The sequence below is a fragment of the Gekko japonicus genome, unplaced genomic scaffold, assembly GCF_001447785.1.
Source record: "Gekko japonicus isolate JY-2015 unplaced genomic scaffold, Gekko_japonicus_V1.1 scaffold1625, whole genome shotgun sequence".
NCBI classification, from domain to species: Eukaryota; Metazoa; Chordata; class Lepidosauria; order Squamata; family Gekkonidae; genus Gekko; species Gekko japonicus.
The window spans coordinates 174,030-187,790 of NW_015160260.1; the positions used below are offsets into that span (position 1 = coordinate 174,030).

At 49.6% G+C, this 13,761-nt stretch overlaps 1 protein-coding gene across 3 annotated transcripts in view; it reads left to right on the top strand.

Annotated features, from left to right (window-relative positions):
• Window positions 1–2,110: 2,110 nt before the first annotated feature.
• The window catches only part of RGMB (repulsive guidance molecule family member b), a 46,973-nt gene continuing 35,322 nt past the window's right edge, over window positions 2,111–13,761 (top strand). The window contains exons 1-3 of one of the 3 annotated variants that reach the window (XM_015414751.1): window positions 2,111–2,196; window positions 3,754–4,106; window positions 9,548–9,771. In XM_015414751.1, coding sequence (XP_015270237.1) covers window positions 4,102–4,106; window positions 9,548–9,771 — 229 coding nt within the window. In that variant the 5' untranslated portion in view covers window positions 2,111–2,196; window positions 3,754–4,101. Of the gene's footprint in view, window positions 2,197–3,753; window positions 4,107–9,105; window positions 9,140–9,547; window positions 9,772–13,761 lie in introns of those variants that run through there. The other 2 variants (XM_015414759.1, XM_015414767.1) reach the window with 2 other exon arrangements.

Here is a 13,761-nt window from a genome sequence, read left to right on the forward strand (position 1 = left end):
ATGAAACGGCAGAAGAACATAGATGAAAGGTACATTGAAAACACAGGAGAAATGATTTCTGTGCTTTTTATTATGTATGAAATTTGGAAAACAAACTTTTAGTTATTTCCCCCAGGTCCCCTCAGGCTAATCTGGAAACCCTGACTTGCCTTGGATAGTGAGGAATCACCAAACAGCTCACCTAGAAGGCAAGTGACATGCTGATAATATTTGTACGATGCTTTTCAGTCACAAAGCTTCTCAGAATTACTAAGGTAGGAAATGGGGGGAGGGGTCTTTTTAGAAACATGAAGTTAAATTACCAACAAGAGACAAACCGCCGCTGCTGGGGGGGGGGGGGGGGGGGAATTAAGTTCCTGGAATCTCATTATTACTTTGGCAGCTGCAGAGACTGTTTCTTTCTTCCCAACTGCTTTGAATGTCTCCGCCCTTATTTCCGGTCCCTCCCTTCTGAAGCAGAAAATCCACACTTCTCCGAGGATGTGAAAAGTAGGAAGCTTTTTGGCCCTGTTGCTAGGAAGCTTGGAGGAGGCAGTCATGACCCCTCAGTCTCAAAACACTTACTGAAATGCAAGACAGTTTTTCTGGGTTTCCCATACATATTTTTTTTAAAAAAAAATCACCAACTATTTTTCATGTCAAAGTAGCCATCTGCGGCCAGAAGTGCCTTTCTGCAGGCTGGGCTAATCCACCAGCTGCACCTTGGAAAAGGTGATGACCTGCCCACATGCCTTGGAAAATCTTCATCTGAAAGCCCTCGGTGTGTGTGTGTGGGGGGGGGGGGGGCTTTTGAAAACTGTGTACAGATTCCAGCTGTTTCAAAACGCGGCAGCTCATCCATTAAATGTGGGCTGGTTATAAGGAGCTTAGGCCGCCTCTGTGAAATGACTAGGCAATCAGACATCTAAGGTTTAGGCTGACTGAGGAAGGCTGGCCACAGCGGGAAGGTTTTCCCAGCCTCAGATGCCTGCAGGGCAATGGCCGGAAAGCCCATTTCATGGCACCGAAACCAGTGTTCCCTCTAAACTGAGGTTGTGTGCGCTAGCTCACATATTTTTGTCTTAGCTCAGGAAGGATGGCTCTAGAGCAAACTAATTTATGCAGCAGCCAAATCGCTCACTCACAACTTTAATGCCAGGCGCTCACAAAGTGGGATTTTCGCTCACAAGACTCCACGGCTTAGAGGGAGCATTGACCGAGACCATCTTCTGTCCAGCCAGGGATGGGATCTAACATCACGCCCAAATGCGGAGGCTTTGTCTGCCCGACCGACTGTGGCACACGGCATCCACTCGAGAGCGCATTCCCGTAGCTTCCCGCCAGGTATCAGGCAAGCTGGTGCCGGAGAGAACCTGGGCTCTTTGCCCACTAGCAGCAACATGCCTTCGGATGCCCATAGGGCCCCTTGCTCCGGCAGAGGACTGGATGCAGAAGGCCCCCCAGGTGCCATGATACGTCCAGGGCCCCCGGCCAGCAGGTGTTGCCAAGGAGCCCCGCGGAAAGCAGGCAGGGAGTGGAGGTCCCACCCAGCTCGCCCGGCGACTGCATCCCAGCTCAGTTCGACGCTGCCTCGGCGCCTGGACTCGGTCGGTGTCCGAAGCGACACTTGGGTGGCTTGCCCTTGACAATGTCACCGAGGTCTGGGAGGGATTCGCGGGTCTGTAAATATAAAAGAGAGAAAGAGAGTCACTTGTGTGTGTGTGTGGGAGGGGCAGATACTCTGGTTTGATGTATTTACTCTTCCCGGGGCCAGACTCGTGCAGGTGGGAACAGGCGCTCGGTGCCATTTAGAGCGACCTTTGATTTGAGCAGCCGCGGAGCGCAAATCCCTCGCTTGACTCTCGCCCGAAGAGCCGAAGCTCGCCTGCCCCCTGCTTCCGACCCCCCCCCCCCGGAGAAAGCCGCTCCCGGGGGCGGGGGCAGAGATTTTGCGGGAAGGTGGCATCGCAGAATGAGGCGCTTCGGCCGCGAACAAAGGGATGGGGCGGGAGAAGCGCTCCGCGTCCCCACAGAAACTCTGGCAACAAAAGTAACCAGCCGGCCGACGGTCGTCGGAGGCTCCCTTGCGCCAAGCGCTCAGAAAAGGGACGAGGGGGGAGAGAGATTTGTGCAGAAGGCCGGCAGAGAAAGCCTTCTTTGTATAACGGCCGAGGAAGGGACCAGAAGGAATCGCCAGCTGATCGTCCAGATGTGCAGGTACATTCCAGTGGTTTTTTCCGGGGGGAGGGGCGGCGACGGGGGGGAGGGCCGCGAGTGGCTGGGAGCTTGCCGTGGGTCGAGCCCCCCGCCTGCCCGCGCCTCTCTGCCTCCCGCCTCATTTGTTTGCCCAGAGACCATCCCGCTGTCATTAAAGGCGCCGCGGCAGCATCGCCTCCCTTTGTACAGCGGCTCTGCGCTCGAAAGCGGAGGCGGCAGCGGCGGGCTCGGCCCGTCAGCCGCTCGCTGGCTGCTCAGGCGCCGGTGAGTCGTTTGTTTTTGCCGCGGGAGCGGAAGGGGGGAGGAGGAGGTCGCGGGTTTCCTTCGCTCTCCCTTCGGCGTCGGAGCAGCAGCGCTCCCGGCAAGCGGATCCGCCTCCCCCGCCCCTGGGAAACTGCTTGTGGCGGGAATTGGCCCCGGGCGCACCTCGCACCCGGAGCTCCTCCTCGTACGCTGGCGGCCAAGGGGCTCGATCAAGGCGCGGCGGGCGAGGGCAGCCTCGGTCTGCGGCGCTTCCGGCTGCCGGGAAGGACTGGGGAGGCCGGGCCGCCTGCCCGCCGCCTGGACTCGGGGCTTTTAGACCCTCCAGGTGGCCCGTGCTGGCGCGGAAAGGGGTCCTCCTGAGCACCAGGAGGTGCCTGGGATTACTGCCCCAGAGAGCTCCTGCCTTGGGCGCTTCGGGGAGCTCCAGCCAAGGATCGCACAGTCCCGGGGGAGCCCAAACACGCCGTGTCACTTTATTGCTCCGAAACCCTGGCCGCGCCGCCTGCTCGGGACGGGGACGTGGGAGGCAGCGAGTCGGAAACGGGACAGGGCGTCCAAAGTGGCTCTCTGGAAGTCCGTCCAAAGTGGGCGAGGGGTGTGTGCAGCCTCTAGTCTCTACCCCTTTCCTGGGAGTAAGTAAACCCCGTGGAATAACACCGGACTCGCTTCTGAGGAGACCCGTTTAGGCGTGCTCCCTGAATCCCGAACATTTACTTGGAAGTAAGCCTCGTGACTTTCAGTCTACAGCGAACTGGGGTTAAGCCGGGCGGCGACTGGAGGGAATGGGTGGAAAGGTGCCCTGGCGGCTGCTGGCCTGAACCTCCCACCTTTATCAGGATCCCAGCCCAGGATCGGTGCATTCAGGAGGCTGCGGGCTTCAAACTATTCCCCGGGGGGGCGATTCTGAGGAGAGTCCCCCGAAAGCAAGAAGTCCTGCCGGTTTCAAACGGGGCTCTTCACTTGCGAGGGAAAACGTGCTCAGGAGGCTCTGAAGAGCAGGGCGGGAGCACGTGCGTGCCCAGCCTGGCCACTGGCGGTCAAGATCCGCGCCAGGGCTTCAGCAGGGCAGGGGCAGCGAGAGTCACCCGGCTTTCCTGAAGCGAGTCCGGTTAGTTGTAAGTCTCCCTGTCAGTCCCAGAGCTGTTCGAGAGCCGCCTGCCTGCGTCCTCCTGACAGCCGCGAGCACACCTGCGTTTGCCCGCGTGAAAAGGACAAGGAAGCGAAACGTGTCAAGAAGCTGGCTGGGAGGGCTTAGAGCTGACTGGCTAACAAGAGGTTAACTTTCCTTCGCAGGGACGAGCGCGCCGGTTTCCTGAGATAAATGGGCAGGAAGCGAATCGCTTCCCCTGCTCTGGCCAGCGGCTCTCAAATGCTTTTTGCACCTGCTCCTCGGCATTTTTTCAGTTCATCGCTCCAGTCCCCCAGCTCGCATCACTTCCTCCCCGGCAGGCTCGCTCGAAGCCCTTTCCTCCCGCGGCCTCCGGAGAGGAGCGTGCGGCCGCTCCAGAGTTGGTGTCTGGAAAAGACCTCCTCCTTCTCATTGCTGACCAGGTCGTCCTGAAGCGCCGAGGGTCCCATCCCATCCCCTGCCATGCGGGACTGACGAGCCGCGGGATCCGATCGGCGCCAGGAGGCTTAAGGATGATGTAAGTACCGAAGTATTTCCAGGCCGATTTATTAAGCGCTGCTGGTGCGGAGCCTCCGAGGAAGGGCGGAGAGGCAAAACAATGGCGGGAGCGAGAAAGGGCGGCGCGCCTCCTGGAGGACCCGGGGTCGAGCCCCTGGGCAGGCTCGGGCCGTCTGTGCTCGCACAGATCCGGTCAGTAGTCCTCCAGGAGGTGCGTGTTGGCAGGGCTTTCCGCAAACGGAAATAATACCAACCTGGAAGGGGGTGGGAATGCTTTTTCGCTCAAAGAAACCCGCAGCTTGTTGGAAGCCTGCAAGGGTTCCTTACCCCTCTCCCCCTCCTTTTGCCCGATGCCTCCCTGGAAACCAAGTGTCCTTAGTCCAGCTGAGTGCTGGCCCCCAGGTTACAGAGCAAGGATCGCAGCCTGGATGGGAGACTTTCCCTTTTAAAACTAGCTGGCATCCCTGAACACACCTCCTGCTTGGATTGGAAACTCCCCCTGCTTTCAGTTGAACCTGTTTTTAGCTTAAATGGGTTAAAGGCTTCTGATCTGTTTCCTTAGAAGTAACCTGTTACTGAAGCTAAGGGGAGAGTCTTCCAAATAAATGAGACTGTGGTCATTATGCTTTTCAATCGTCCAACAAGCCAAACTGATTAGTCAGTTTTGAAGAACAAGATTTAACTCACTGGCTGTCTCTGATTGTTTATCGTTCATTCAAATTACAACTGAAGTCTTCAGTATGTGTACAAGTCAAGGTGTGGATTTCAGCTTCAGCCTTGCTTGAATCTTCTCTCTTGTCTTGCTTTCTCAGCTTTAAAAAAATACACAGTTCAGGTCTGAAGATGGTTACACTGCCTAAGAAGTTGGCAGTCATGCTGTCAATGGGACAACTATTTCTACGGGAAATCCCTGGGTTGTTTTGTGTATACTGTTGGAGATGAGTGTTTAGTAGTGCTCCTGGCTAATCCGTCAAAACACAGAGGATCCTACTTCAGAGCAGGGACTAGATCCTTGGCCTGCATTGGCTGTCTGGTTTTGCTGACCCTGTACAAGCTCATCAATCCATATTGATATGTCAGCATTTCAAAAATAAGATCCCAGTCCTCAGTCATAGTAGATATGACAGTTGATGGGGGGGGGGGTTTACATGATCTACAGTTTCACATGAAAGCTTATACCTTGAACAAAATTTTGTTGGTCTTTAAAGGTGCCACTGGACTCAAACTTTGTTATGTTAAAGCAAACATTTTTAAAAAGCAAATTCAGCATTCTTTATATTGTTGTAAAAGATGCAAAGGGAAACGATCCAAAAAATCAAGCCCCCATCCCCCATCTTTACAACCAAACAATACAACACCTTGTATGAAATGTAGCTTCTTCTTAATGAGAGCTGTAACATTTCACGACTTGAATGTTTATAGTAACTCAAGAATGCCCTCTGCAGTGGGAGGGCTGTCATGGAACAGAAGAGAGAACTCCAGGCCTGCCTGCTGTGAATATCACCATCAGGAGTCGTTTTCATAGCACTATTTGGGAACAAGCTAATGATTGGGAAATGGTTAGTCTTTAGGGTACTACTGGACTCTTACTCTTTTCTGTTGAGAAACAGCATTTCTAAAGAGGAAAGATAAGCCGTTTCAGTATTTTTTGCTGCTGCATTATTTCCTATCTGTAACATGGATGTATGAGGCTCAGCAGGACGACTGGGCACCCTCCTGTCTTGATGCTAAATGTGAAGGCAAAATGTGCCTTCTTGCTGCTAAATGTGTACTGCAAAATATTGTAATTCTGGTGCATTTCTCATACTATTCTGAACTCTTCATTTTTATCCAACAACAACAATAATAATGATAATAATGTAAAGGTATAACTGCTGGGGGAAAGAAACCTGCTAACTGATGAAGTCAACCCTTCCCCCATCATACTATAGAACTAAGTAACTGGTTGAGGGCAAGGGAAGATCTAGAACAAGGTGTGAACTCTTTGTTGTATGCCCAATTAAAGTAGATGGCAGCGGAGACTTGACTGGTCTATGAGTCTGAGCCCATAGTTGGTGTACTTAAGGTATCAGCTAGTTTACAGTGCACACTTAAACAGAATCATACCCTTCTATGCCCATTGACTTTGTTGGGCTTAGATTTTCAGGACTGCACTATTAGTTCTGTGTAAGTTGGTAGAATTTCTAATTAAGCCTGTCTGGAAATGGGCTGTAAACTAGTTGAAATTTGGTAATTGAATCTAGTTTGTGAATACTATTATTACGTGTTCAAATAAAAACAGTTTACAACTGGTTCACATGTGCATGTTTACAAGCTTGATCCCTGGATGAAGGTAGAATGACTTCACTGAGCAGCTTTTGTACATGTGGGTCCCATGATTCTCAGCATAGCCCTTTTCCTTTAAAAGTAATAATAATAAACCCTTTCTTTTTTACTAGCAGAAAAGTTGGTTGGCTCCAGCCCTCTGAGTTTAAGATCATGTTGATAAATGGAATTGTTTCATTCACACATCTAGTTCTACTCTTGATGCTGCCATCAAAGTAATGAATGGGTATATGGGAGTCAGCCGTTATTCTAGTAGGAAACAGGCCAAACCAGTTGTTATTACAGGAATCATCTTTGATATAATTCAGTTACCCTTAAGGTTAGCAGGATCAGAGGAACTGCTCCTGACCATGACTGCTGCTCTATTAATACCAAGATTATCCACATCAGTGTGTCCCCAGGGACATTAACACATAAAAAGAGGGCTGATACTATCTCCCCCATTCCTGCCTGAAACAGGTAAAGCTTCTCTTGGTGTGAATTTGTATGTCCAGGCTGCAGTTTATGGCTCAATACAAGGCCAGTTAAGGGTACAATAGCCCTATCATAGACAAGATTTATTATGAACTGACCCTCAATCTGACGCCTGTACATGGTTACAGTACAAATTCAGACCAAAAAAAATAGTTTTAGGGTTGACCTGCAAAACAAGTCTCCCTGATTTCAATGGACCATCTTTACAAATAGCATCCTTAGGGTCAGGATACCAGATACAGGCCCCGGTCACATGGGCCGGATATCGCGGGGGGGGGGAGGCGTGGCTGTTTGCCCCGGAGCGAATTACCGCGCGGCCGCCGGATCAAACATCCCGTGGTTCGGGGGGAGGTGCTGATCATATGTCAATCCTGTGGCGTGGCAAAGAAGCGGCGTGGCAGGGGTTGTGTTGGTTTTTTTAACCGAAGTGTGCGCATGCGCCGTTGGGTGCTTGTGCGCATCCCGTGGAGACTTGAAAAAAAAACCCTTTTCGCGACGGGACATGGGCGGGCGCCGGCTGCCACGAGCTACCACCGGAAACATGGTAGTCCGCCCTTGCCCCGCGGTTTCCGGAAACTAGTACCTCGGAGGTACTAGTTTTTTATGGCGCATCTTCGGTGGGAAGCCTCGGGTTAGCCACGGGAGCTGTACGCTTCCCAGATGTTACGGTTTGATCGCGCCCGGAAAATCCACCTATCTTCCGTCTCTTTAGCGTGGCTAATGCTCCGTGTGACCGCAGCCACAGTTATTTTGTGTCCTTAAATTCTGTAGGACTTGGCTCTTTTGAAGCTGATTTATGGAGACCACTAAATTTATTTTTCTCATATTGCTGCCATTTAATTTTTTAAAAGTCCAGCATAAATTACCTGGGCAATTTTAAAGGGCAATTTTAAATGCTTATTTTGACATAATTTTCTTTGACTGAAGCCTTTTTCCTTCTGATTGTCTGAGGAACACTGGTTCCAGGAGACTGTTTTGTATTTAGTGTTTAGTCATATCTTGAAAAAGGAGGAAACTGTTGAGAAACCAACCCTGCAGAACTCTTCAGGTTTCTTTTTCTCAAGCTGTGGGTACCAATTGTTACTGTTCAATTTTGTATAATATTTTCCCCAAGCATCAGATTGACAGTTTGGGAAGAAGGGGGTTAATAAAAGACTCTTGCCTGACTGCCCCAAGGAGAGAGTGGCTTGCCAGAGTCCACAAACAGAAAACTCTATTGAAGTGTTAAAGCAATCCACAAAGATTAGATTCCACTTTACACTCACAGATAAGGAAATTGGAGGTTGTTGACCTTCCCACCTGAAGGCCGTGTGCGTTTCCCCTTCTGCAGGCTGCTCCTTCCTCTGCCTGGCAGCCATTCTACAAAATTTGAGTCCAATAGCAACTTTAAGACCAACAAAGTTTAATTCTGGGAATAAGCTTTCGTGTGCAGGCACACTTCATCAGATACCATTTAGTTAGTACACCGCCGGCTGCCCATGGGTAGGTTAAAGAACGGAGCTTCTCCGGCATTAGTAGGTAGCATTCAGTTCTCTAAAGCCGGCTGTGACCACAGCTCTCCTTTTGTCAGCCAAATTTACCACAACTCGATCCTATCCATGTTGACTCATTAGCAATGGGGCGTTTAGGATCTTGAAAGGAGTCAATAGTAGTTTGTAATTGAGGGTCCCGAGTGCCAGGAAATTATCTTGGAAACCGAGAGCGCGCCGCGCTCCTTGGGCAGAATCCTCCGGCCGCTCCACGTCCTTCTTGGCGCAGCCAATCACACCGCCTGCAACCCCGTTGCCGCATTCCGATTTGGAACGTGAAACTTGGCCTCCGTTCCAAGGCAAAGCTCTCGGCTGGGCTGTACCGGGGCCGGGATTGGCTGCTCTGCCGAAGAAGGGAACGGAGTGGAATCACATGACTTCAGAACAACAGCTTCGATTACGCCAACTGAGCGCTCCTTTGCCGAAACTCTTGTATAGACTTGGTTAGAGTTTGTGGGCTGAAGGAAAGAGGCGCGTCGGTAGGCTTATGGGAAAAGAAGTCTTGGCGGCGTACCAGTGGGCCGACCGTTTCCTCCTGGTAGGGAAGAAATCGAGAACTGAGAAATTCTGCCATTCCTCTTTTGGACTGTTGCTGTTTTGGGTGGGGTTTTTTTAAATTTACACCTCCCTATCTTAAAACAATCGTCCCTTGCAAGCTGTAAACACCTCCGCGGCAGACTCCTTGCAAATCTACTCCAGAAATTGGTTGGAGTGGAGGGAGGATGTAAGTTCCGGCCTCCTATGAGGGTTGCCTTTGTCTTGTTGGACGGGCTGGCTGAGCCAATGAGAGCGGGCCGGGAGGAGTGTCGCGCGGAGGGAGGGAGGGAGGGAGGCTGGCTGCCAGGGCTCGCCGTGTGTGCGGAGCCGAGATTGCTTCCAGCGCGGGGGGTGGCGGTCTGCACCGCTGCAAAGGCTCGTTGCGCCCAGAGCGAGGCCGACGGGGGAAACGGAGCATCGTTACCGATCGACCCTTGCGGGGCTGGTCGCCCCAGTGCTCGTTCCGTCGCTCACTGGCTTTTGTGTCTCTGTTTCTTTTCTCCTTCCCTCCATCGCGATGCTGCCCTCGCTGCTGCCTTCGGCGCCCTTTCCCGTGTGGCCTGGCGGCCTCTTCCCGCCGTGGGATTGACTGAAGGAGGAAGAAGAGGAAGCGCGGAGGCCCGATCGCCTGCTCATGCAGCAGTCCTGCCGCCGCCCCATCGCTGGAGTCCCGACGAGCTGCATGGACGGGCATGGGGAGAGCGGCCCCTTTCTGCGCCGCCGCCAGGGCTGAGCAGGAGCGCCGCTGCTGCCGCCGCCCCTCCTCGCCCCTGCCTGCCGTGGCCGTCTTCTTCAGCCTTGGGCTGCTACTCCACGCAGGTACTGCTGTTGCCCCCCCCCCCCCAACTCCCTCCTGTTGGCCCCTTTCGAAGACGCGGGGGTGGTGGGTGGGTGAAAGTGGGCCCGGGGGTGGATGGGAGTGATGCTCCGACGGCATGGGGGCGGGCTGGACACGCTCTCTCGTGGCTGCCTTAACACGCCCGACTCCTCCGTTGGCTTCGTGCAGAGCACCCGGAGGCAGGTGGGCTTGCTTGGCTTGTGGCCCCAGATTTCCCTCGAAGCCTGGCGGGCTTGTTTGGAAAGCTGGGGAATGTTGACACCCGCGCGGGTGCCGCTCGCCTCCCTCTCCTCCATGAAACCTAGTCGTGTTCTTCCATTTAGCCATGCAGCGTGAAAGGGCGCGGAGTTGGCCCGCTGGCGGGAGGGGGCTGCGGTGTCTGGGCGAGTTTGATTGGCACAGATCCCCCACCCCCCTCCTGTTTACTAAGTCAGCGCCGAGATCGGGTTTCTCCTCTCCAGCCGCCGCCTCCTTCGCAGGCAGGAAGAGAGTCCGGCCTCTCGTAATCTGCAGCTGGCATTGGAGGATCTTGGGAGGGGAAGGGAAGGCGAGCTCCGCTCCGGAGAAAGTCGCTTGCTCTTCTTTTGCAAACGGCATTTTAACTTGCTTGCATGGTTGGAATCCTCCCCTCCCGCCGCTCTTTGGTAGGGCTTGATGAGGCTTGTCACCCTGTTTGTTTCTGCAAGATTCCGCCGTCTGTCAGCTGCGAGCAATTCATTATGGTGATGTGATGATGTTTCTTTTGGCCTTTGTTAGCTTCTGCTCTTAAGGGGGGTTAGGGCTTTCCTTTCCCCAGGAAAGTTTGGCAAGGAAGTCCTAATCGAGGCAAACTGTTGAATAAAAAGTAGTCTTTGTAGGGCATTGGTTGGAGCCTTTAAGAGGCTAAAAATAAGATCTGTTGATAAGAGGAAAGAGAGAGCTGGAATTCTGCCATCTTAGCAAATCTTCCTGTTTCAAGGGGCAGAGGAAATGATTACTGAATATCAAATACTCCAATATTAATTACTTTAGTTGCTATAGATTTTCTGGGATGTGTGGCCGTGGTCTTGGCATTGTAGAAACTGATGTTTCGCCAGTAACTGTGACTGGCATCCTCAGAGGTATAAACACAGAAAGATGAAATACTCTCTGTGTCAAGCCTTCGACAACATATTAAATACTTTGTATGGAAATATTAGGGTTGTCAACTGTTCCCCCCAACAAAACTTATCCACTTTCAAGATGTCGTGGTGTAAGCAGAAGTTCTGCAGAGAAAAGCTTATCCTGTATCTGTATGCTTTGGAAAGTTTTATCATGTCTGTCAAGCAGTTGTAGCAAGACAGAAGAGTATTGCTAGGGGAGAAAGCACTCTATGAAGCCCTACAGAAGTAAATTGGTTTTAGAAATATGTGTGAGGCTGCTTGGGATAATCACTCCAATGCATCTGATGAAGTGAGCACCAACTCCTGAAAACTTATGCTGGAATGATTTCTGTTGTTCTTTAAGTTGCTGCTGGGCTCCTGTTTAATTTTGCTACAGCAAACAAGAAGGGCTGCCTTTCTAATTACTGACTTTGGTGCCCTCATAGAGATCATTCCCTCAGCCTAGCTAAGAATAAGATTGCAGCTTTATCTCGTTTCTTTTATTTAAAAGGTAATCAATTTATCCCGGTAGCTCTCAAGATTTTTCAGGCATCTGTTATCTCTCGTTTGCTGTATGGGGTGCTTATATGGATCCAAAATTTTAATTAAAAAGTAGAACTTACAAGTGCTACCTTCTTCCGTAGGATTTTAGGTTTTCCTAACTCTGTTTCTTATTTTTCTCTTTGTGCGGAGTTAGGTGCCCACCTTATTGAATCTCGGGCATGGATCACCACTATTAAATATTGGTTGCATTTACACTTTAGTTCTCTCCCTAACAGCCTTATTGCTCAACTTCTTGCAAACCCATATATTTCTACTTGGTCACAAATTATAGTGGAGAAAATCAAAGCCATGGGAATTGATTTGGCCTCCCTGTACAATTGTGGTGAAACAGCTATTTTGCAGGTGGTACGGAGGAGGATTGGGAATATGGAAGCCCAAACAATTAATGCTGGGAGCTATGGAGTCTGTTCTCCACGCTCCCTTAACCTCCCCCCACTCTATAGTGAACCTGATTCAGTTGCTCATATCCTTCTACGTTGTCCTCAATATTCTACTATGCGTAGCTATCTGATTAGTCCCCACTTACCTACCACAAGGAAACCGACTGACAACAAACTTTAAAGTCCCGGCAATTACTTTGTCTGTTGCCGAATTCTTAGCCTATGTTTGGAAGCTTAACCCTCTTGTATTTTTTAGAATTACTATATTCTCAACTGAGTCTATTATTTCCGAGAAGTTTATAAAAACGATTCCTTGTTGGTGCAGCATGGTGTAAATTGTTATAATCCATTACTTCGTGCTATTTATTTTCTATTTGTTTCATTGTTCTCTTTGCTGCTGTGTTATGCCAATAAAGGTCTATGTATGTGTATCTATGTGTGTGAATTACTGACTTTTAAAGAGTTTGGTTAACTTCTTTCTCCATGTTCCTTGCACAGGCGTAGAAATTGGGACCAAGTAGAAATTAGGGTGTGTTTAGTGAAACTGTAGATTTTGCTAACTATCTCAGTCTTAAAATGTTACAAACAAATCAGTTGGGTGAAGAACTTGTAAGGCTGCCCTAGAAATACACAAGGTTACTTGCAGTTTGTAAACAGGCTAATATTATTCCAGCTTGGATCAATATTTTAAGAGTAATGATTTAAGTTAATTTTCAGGGACGTTTTACTTTATTTCAGGAAAAAACAAGATAATTTTGTGAGTTTAAGTATTTATTGTGGTGTAAGTTTCATATACTAATACCTGTGTCATCAGATGCATGACATGTGCCATCAGATGACATATATACACAAGGGCATAAAGCCTCTCCTGAATTTGCCCTGTGTAGGGTGATAGTGAGATATTGAAAAAATGGTATTTATCAGAGATAAGATAATCCAGCAGTCCCGGAATACAATAATTCAGACTCAGAGTCCATGTGTGATTAAAATATAAAGTTTTTACTAAATTCTAGCATGGGAAGGGTAACTGGGATGAAAATAACAACAGAGCAAAATCTGCTACATCCTTACTCTACAAAGACAAAACTAGAAGAGTGAGATTATGGCTACTCTTCTTCAGAACACCAAACAAAGACGAGAAGAGAGCCATAAAATGCTAATACACCTTGACACTTTAGTCCCAATCAAATTCCTAGATCAGGGAGAAAATTCCCGGGTATTCTACAGCTAAAGAACATTGGTTACATGAAAAACATGTGACTTCCTGTGAGTAACATAAACAAACATTTAACCCCAGATATACTGAGTGTTTTCAACTTGTAATACCCAATACCCCTTTTCAAGTTATAACACGAAAGTCATGCAGATTCAAACATTCACAAAGAGTTTCAAAACATTGCTTGTCAAGTGGCTTGGTCAGGATGTCTGCAATCATCTGATCAGTAGGACAGTATTGGAGTTCAATCAGTCCTTGGTCTTGCAGCTCTTTCACGTAGTGACATTTGAGGGCGATGGTCTTGTTTTTAGATTTGGTGCCTTCACCTTTGCAGATGGCGATACAAGCTTCATTGTCCTCAAAAAGTATTATTGGCTTTGGTTCATCTATGCCAAAGTCTTTCAGTAGATGAATAATCCAGTAGAGCTCATAGCTGGCACTTTTTGCTGATACACATTCAGCTTCTCCAGTAGACATGGCTACAATAGTTTGCTTTTGACAAGTCATTCAATCAAACTGTTTCCATAGTAGAACAAGTATCCACTTGTAGATTTTCCATCAGGTGAGTTTTGTCCCAGTTGGCATCCATGTATCCAGTCAGTCTTGGTTCATCACAGGCTGAAATTTTAAGTTTGTAGTCCAAAGTTCCTTTTAGGTATCTTGCCAGTCTCTTAATAGCTTTCCAGTCAT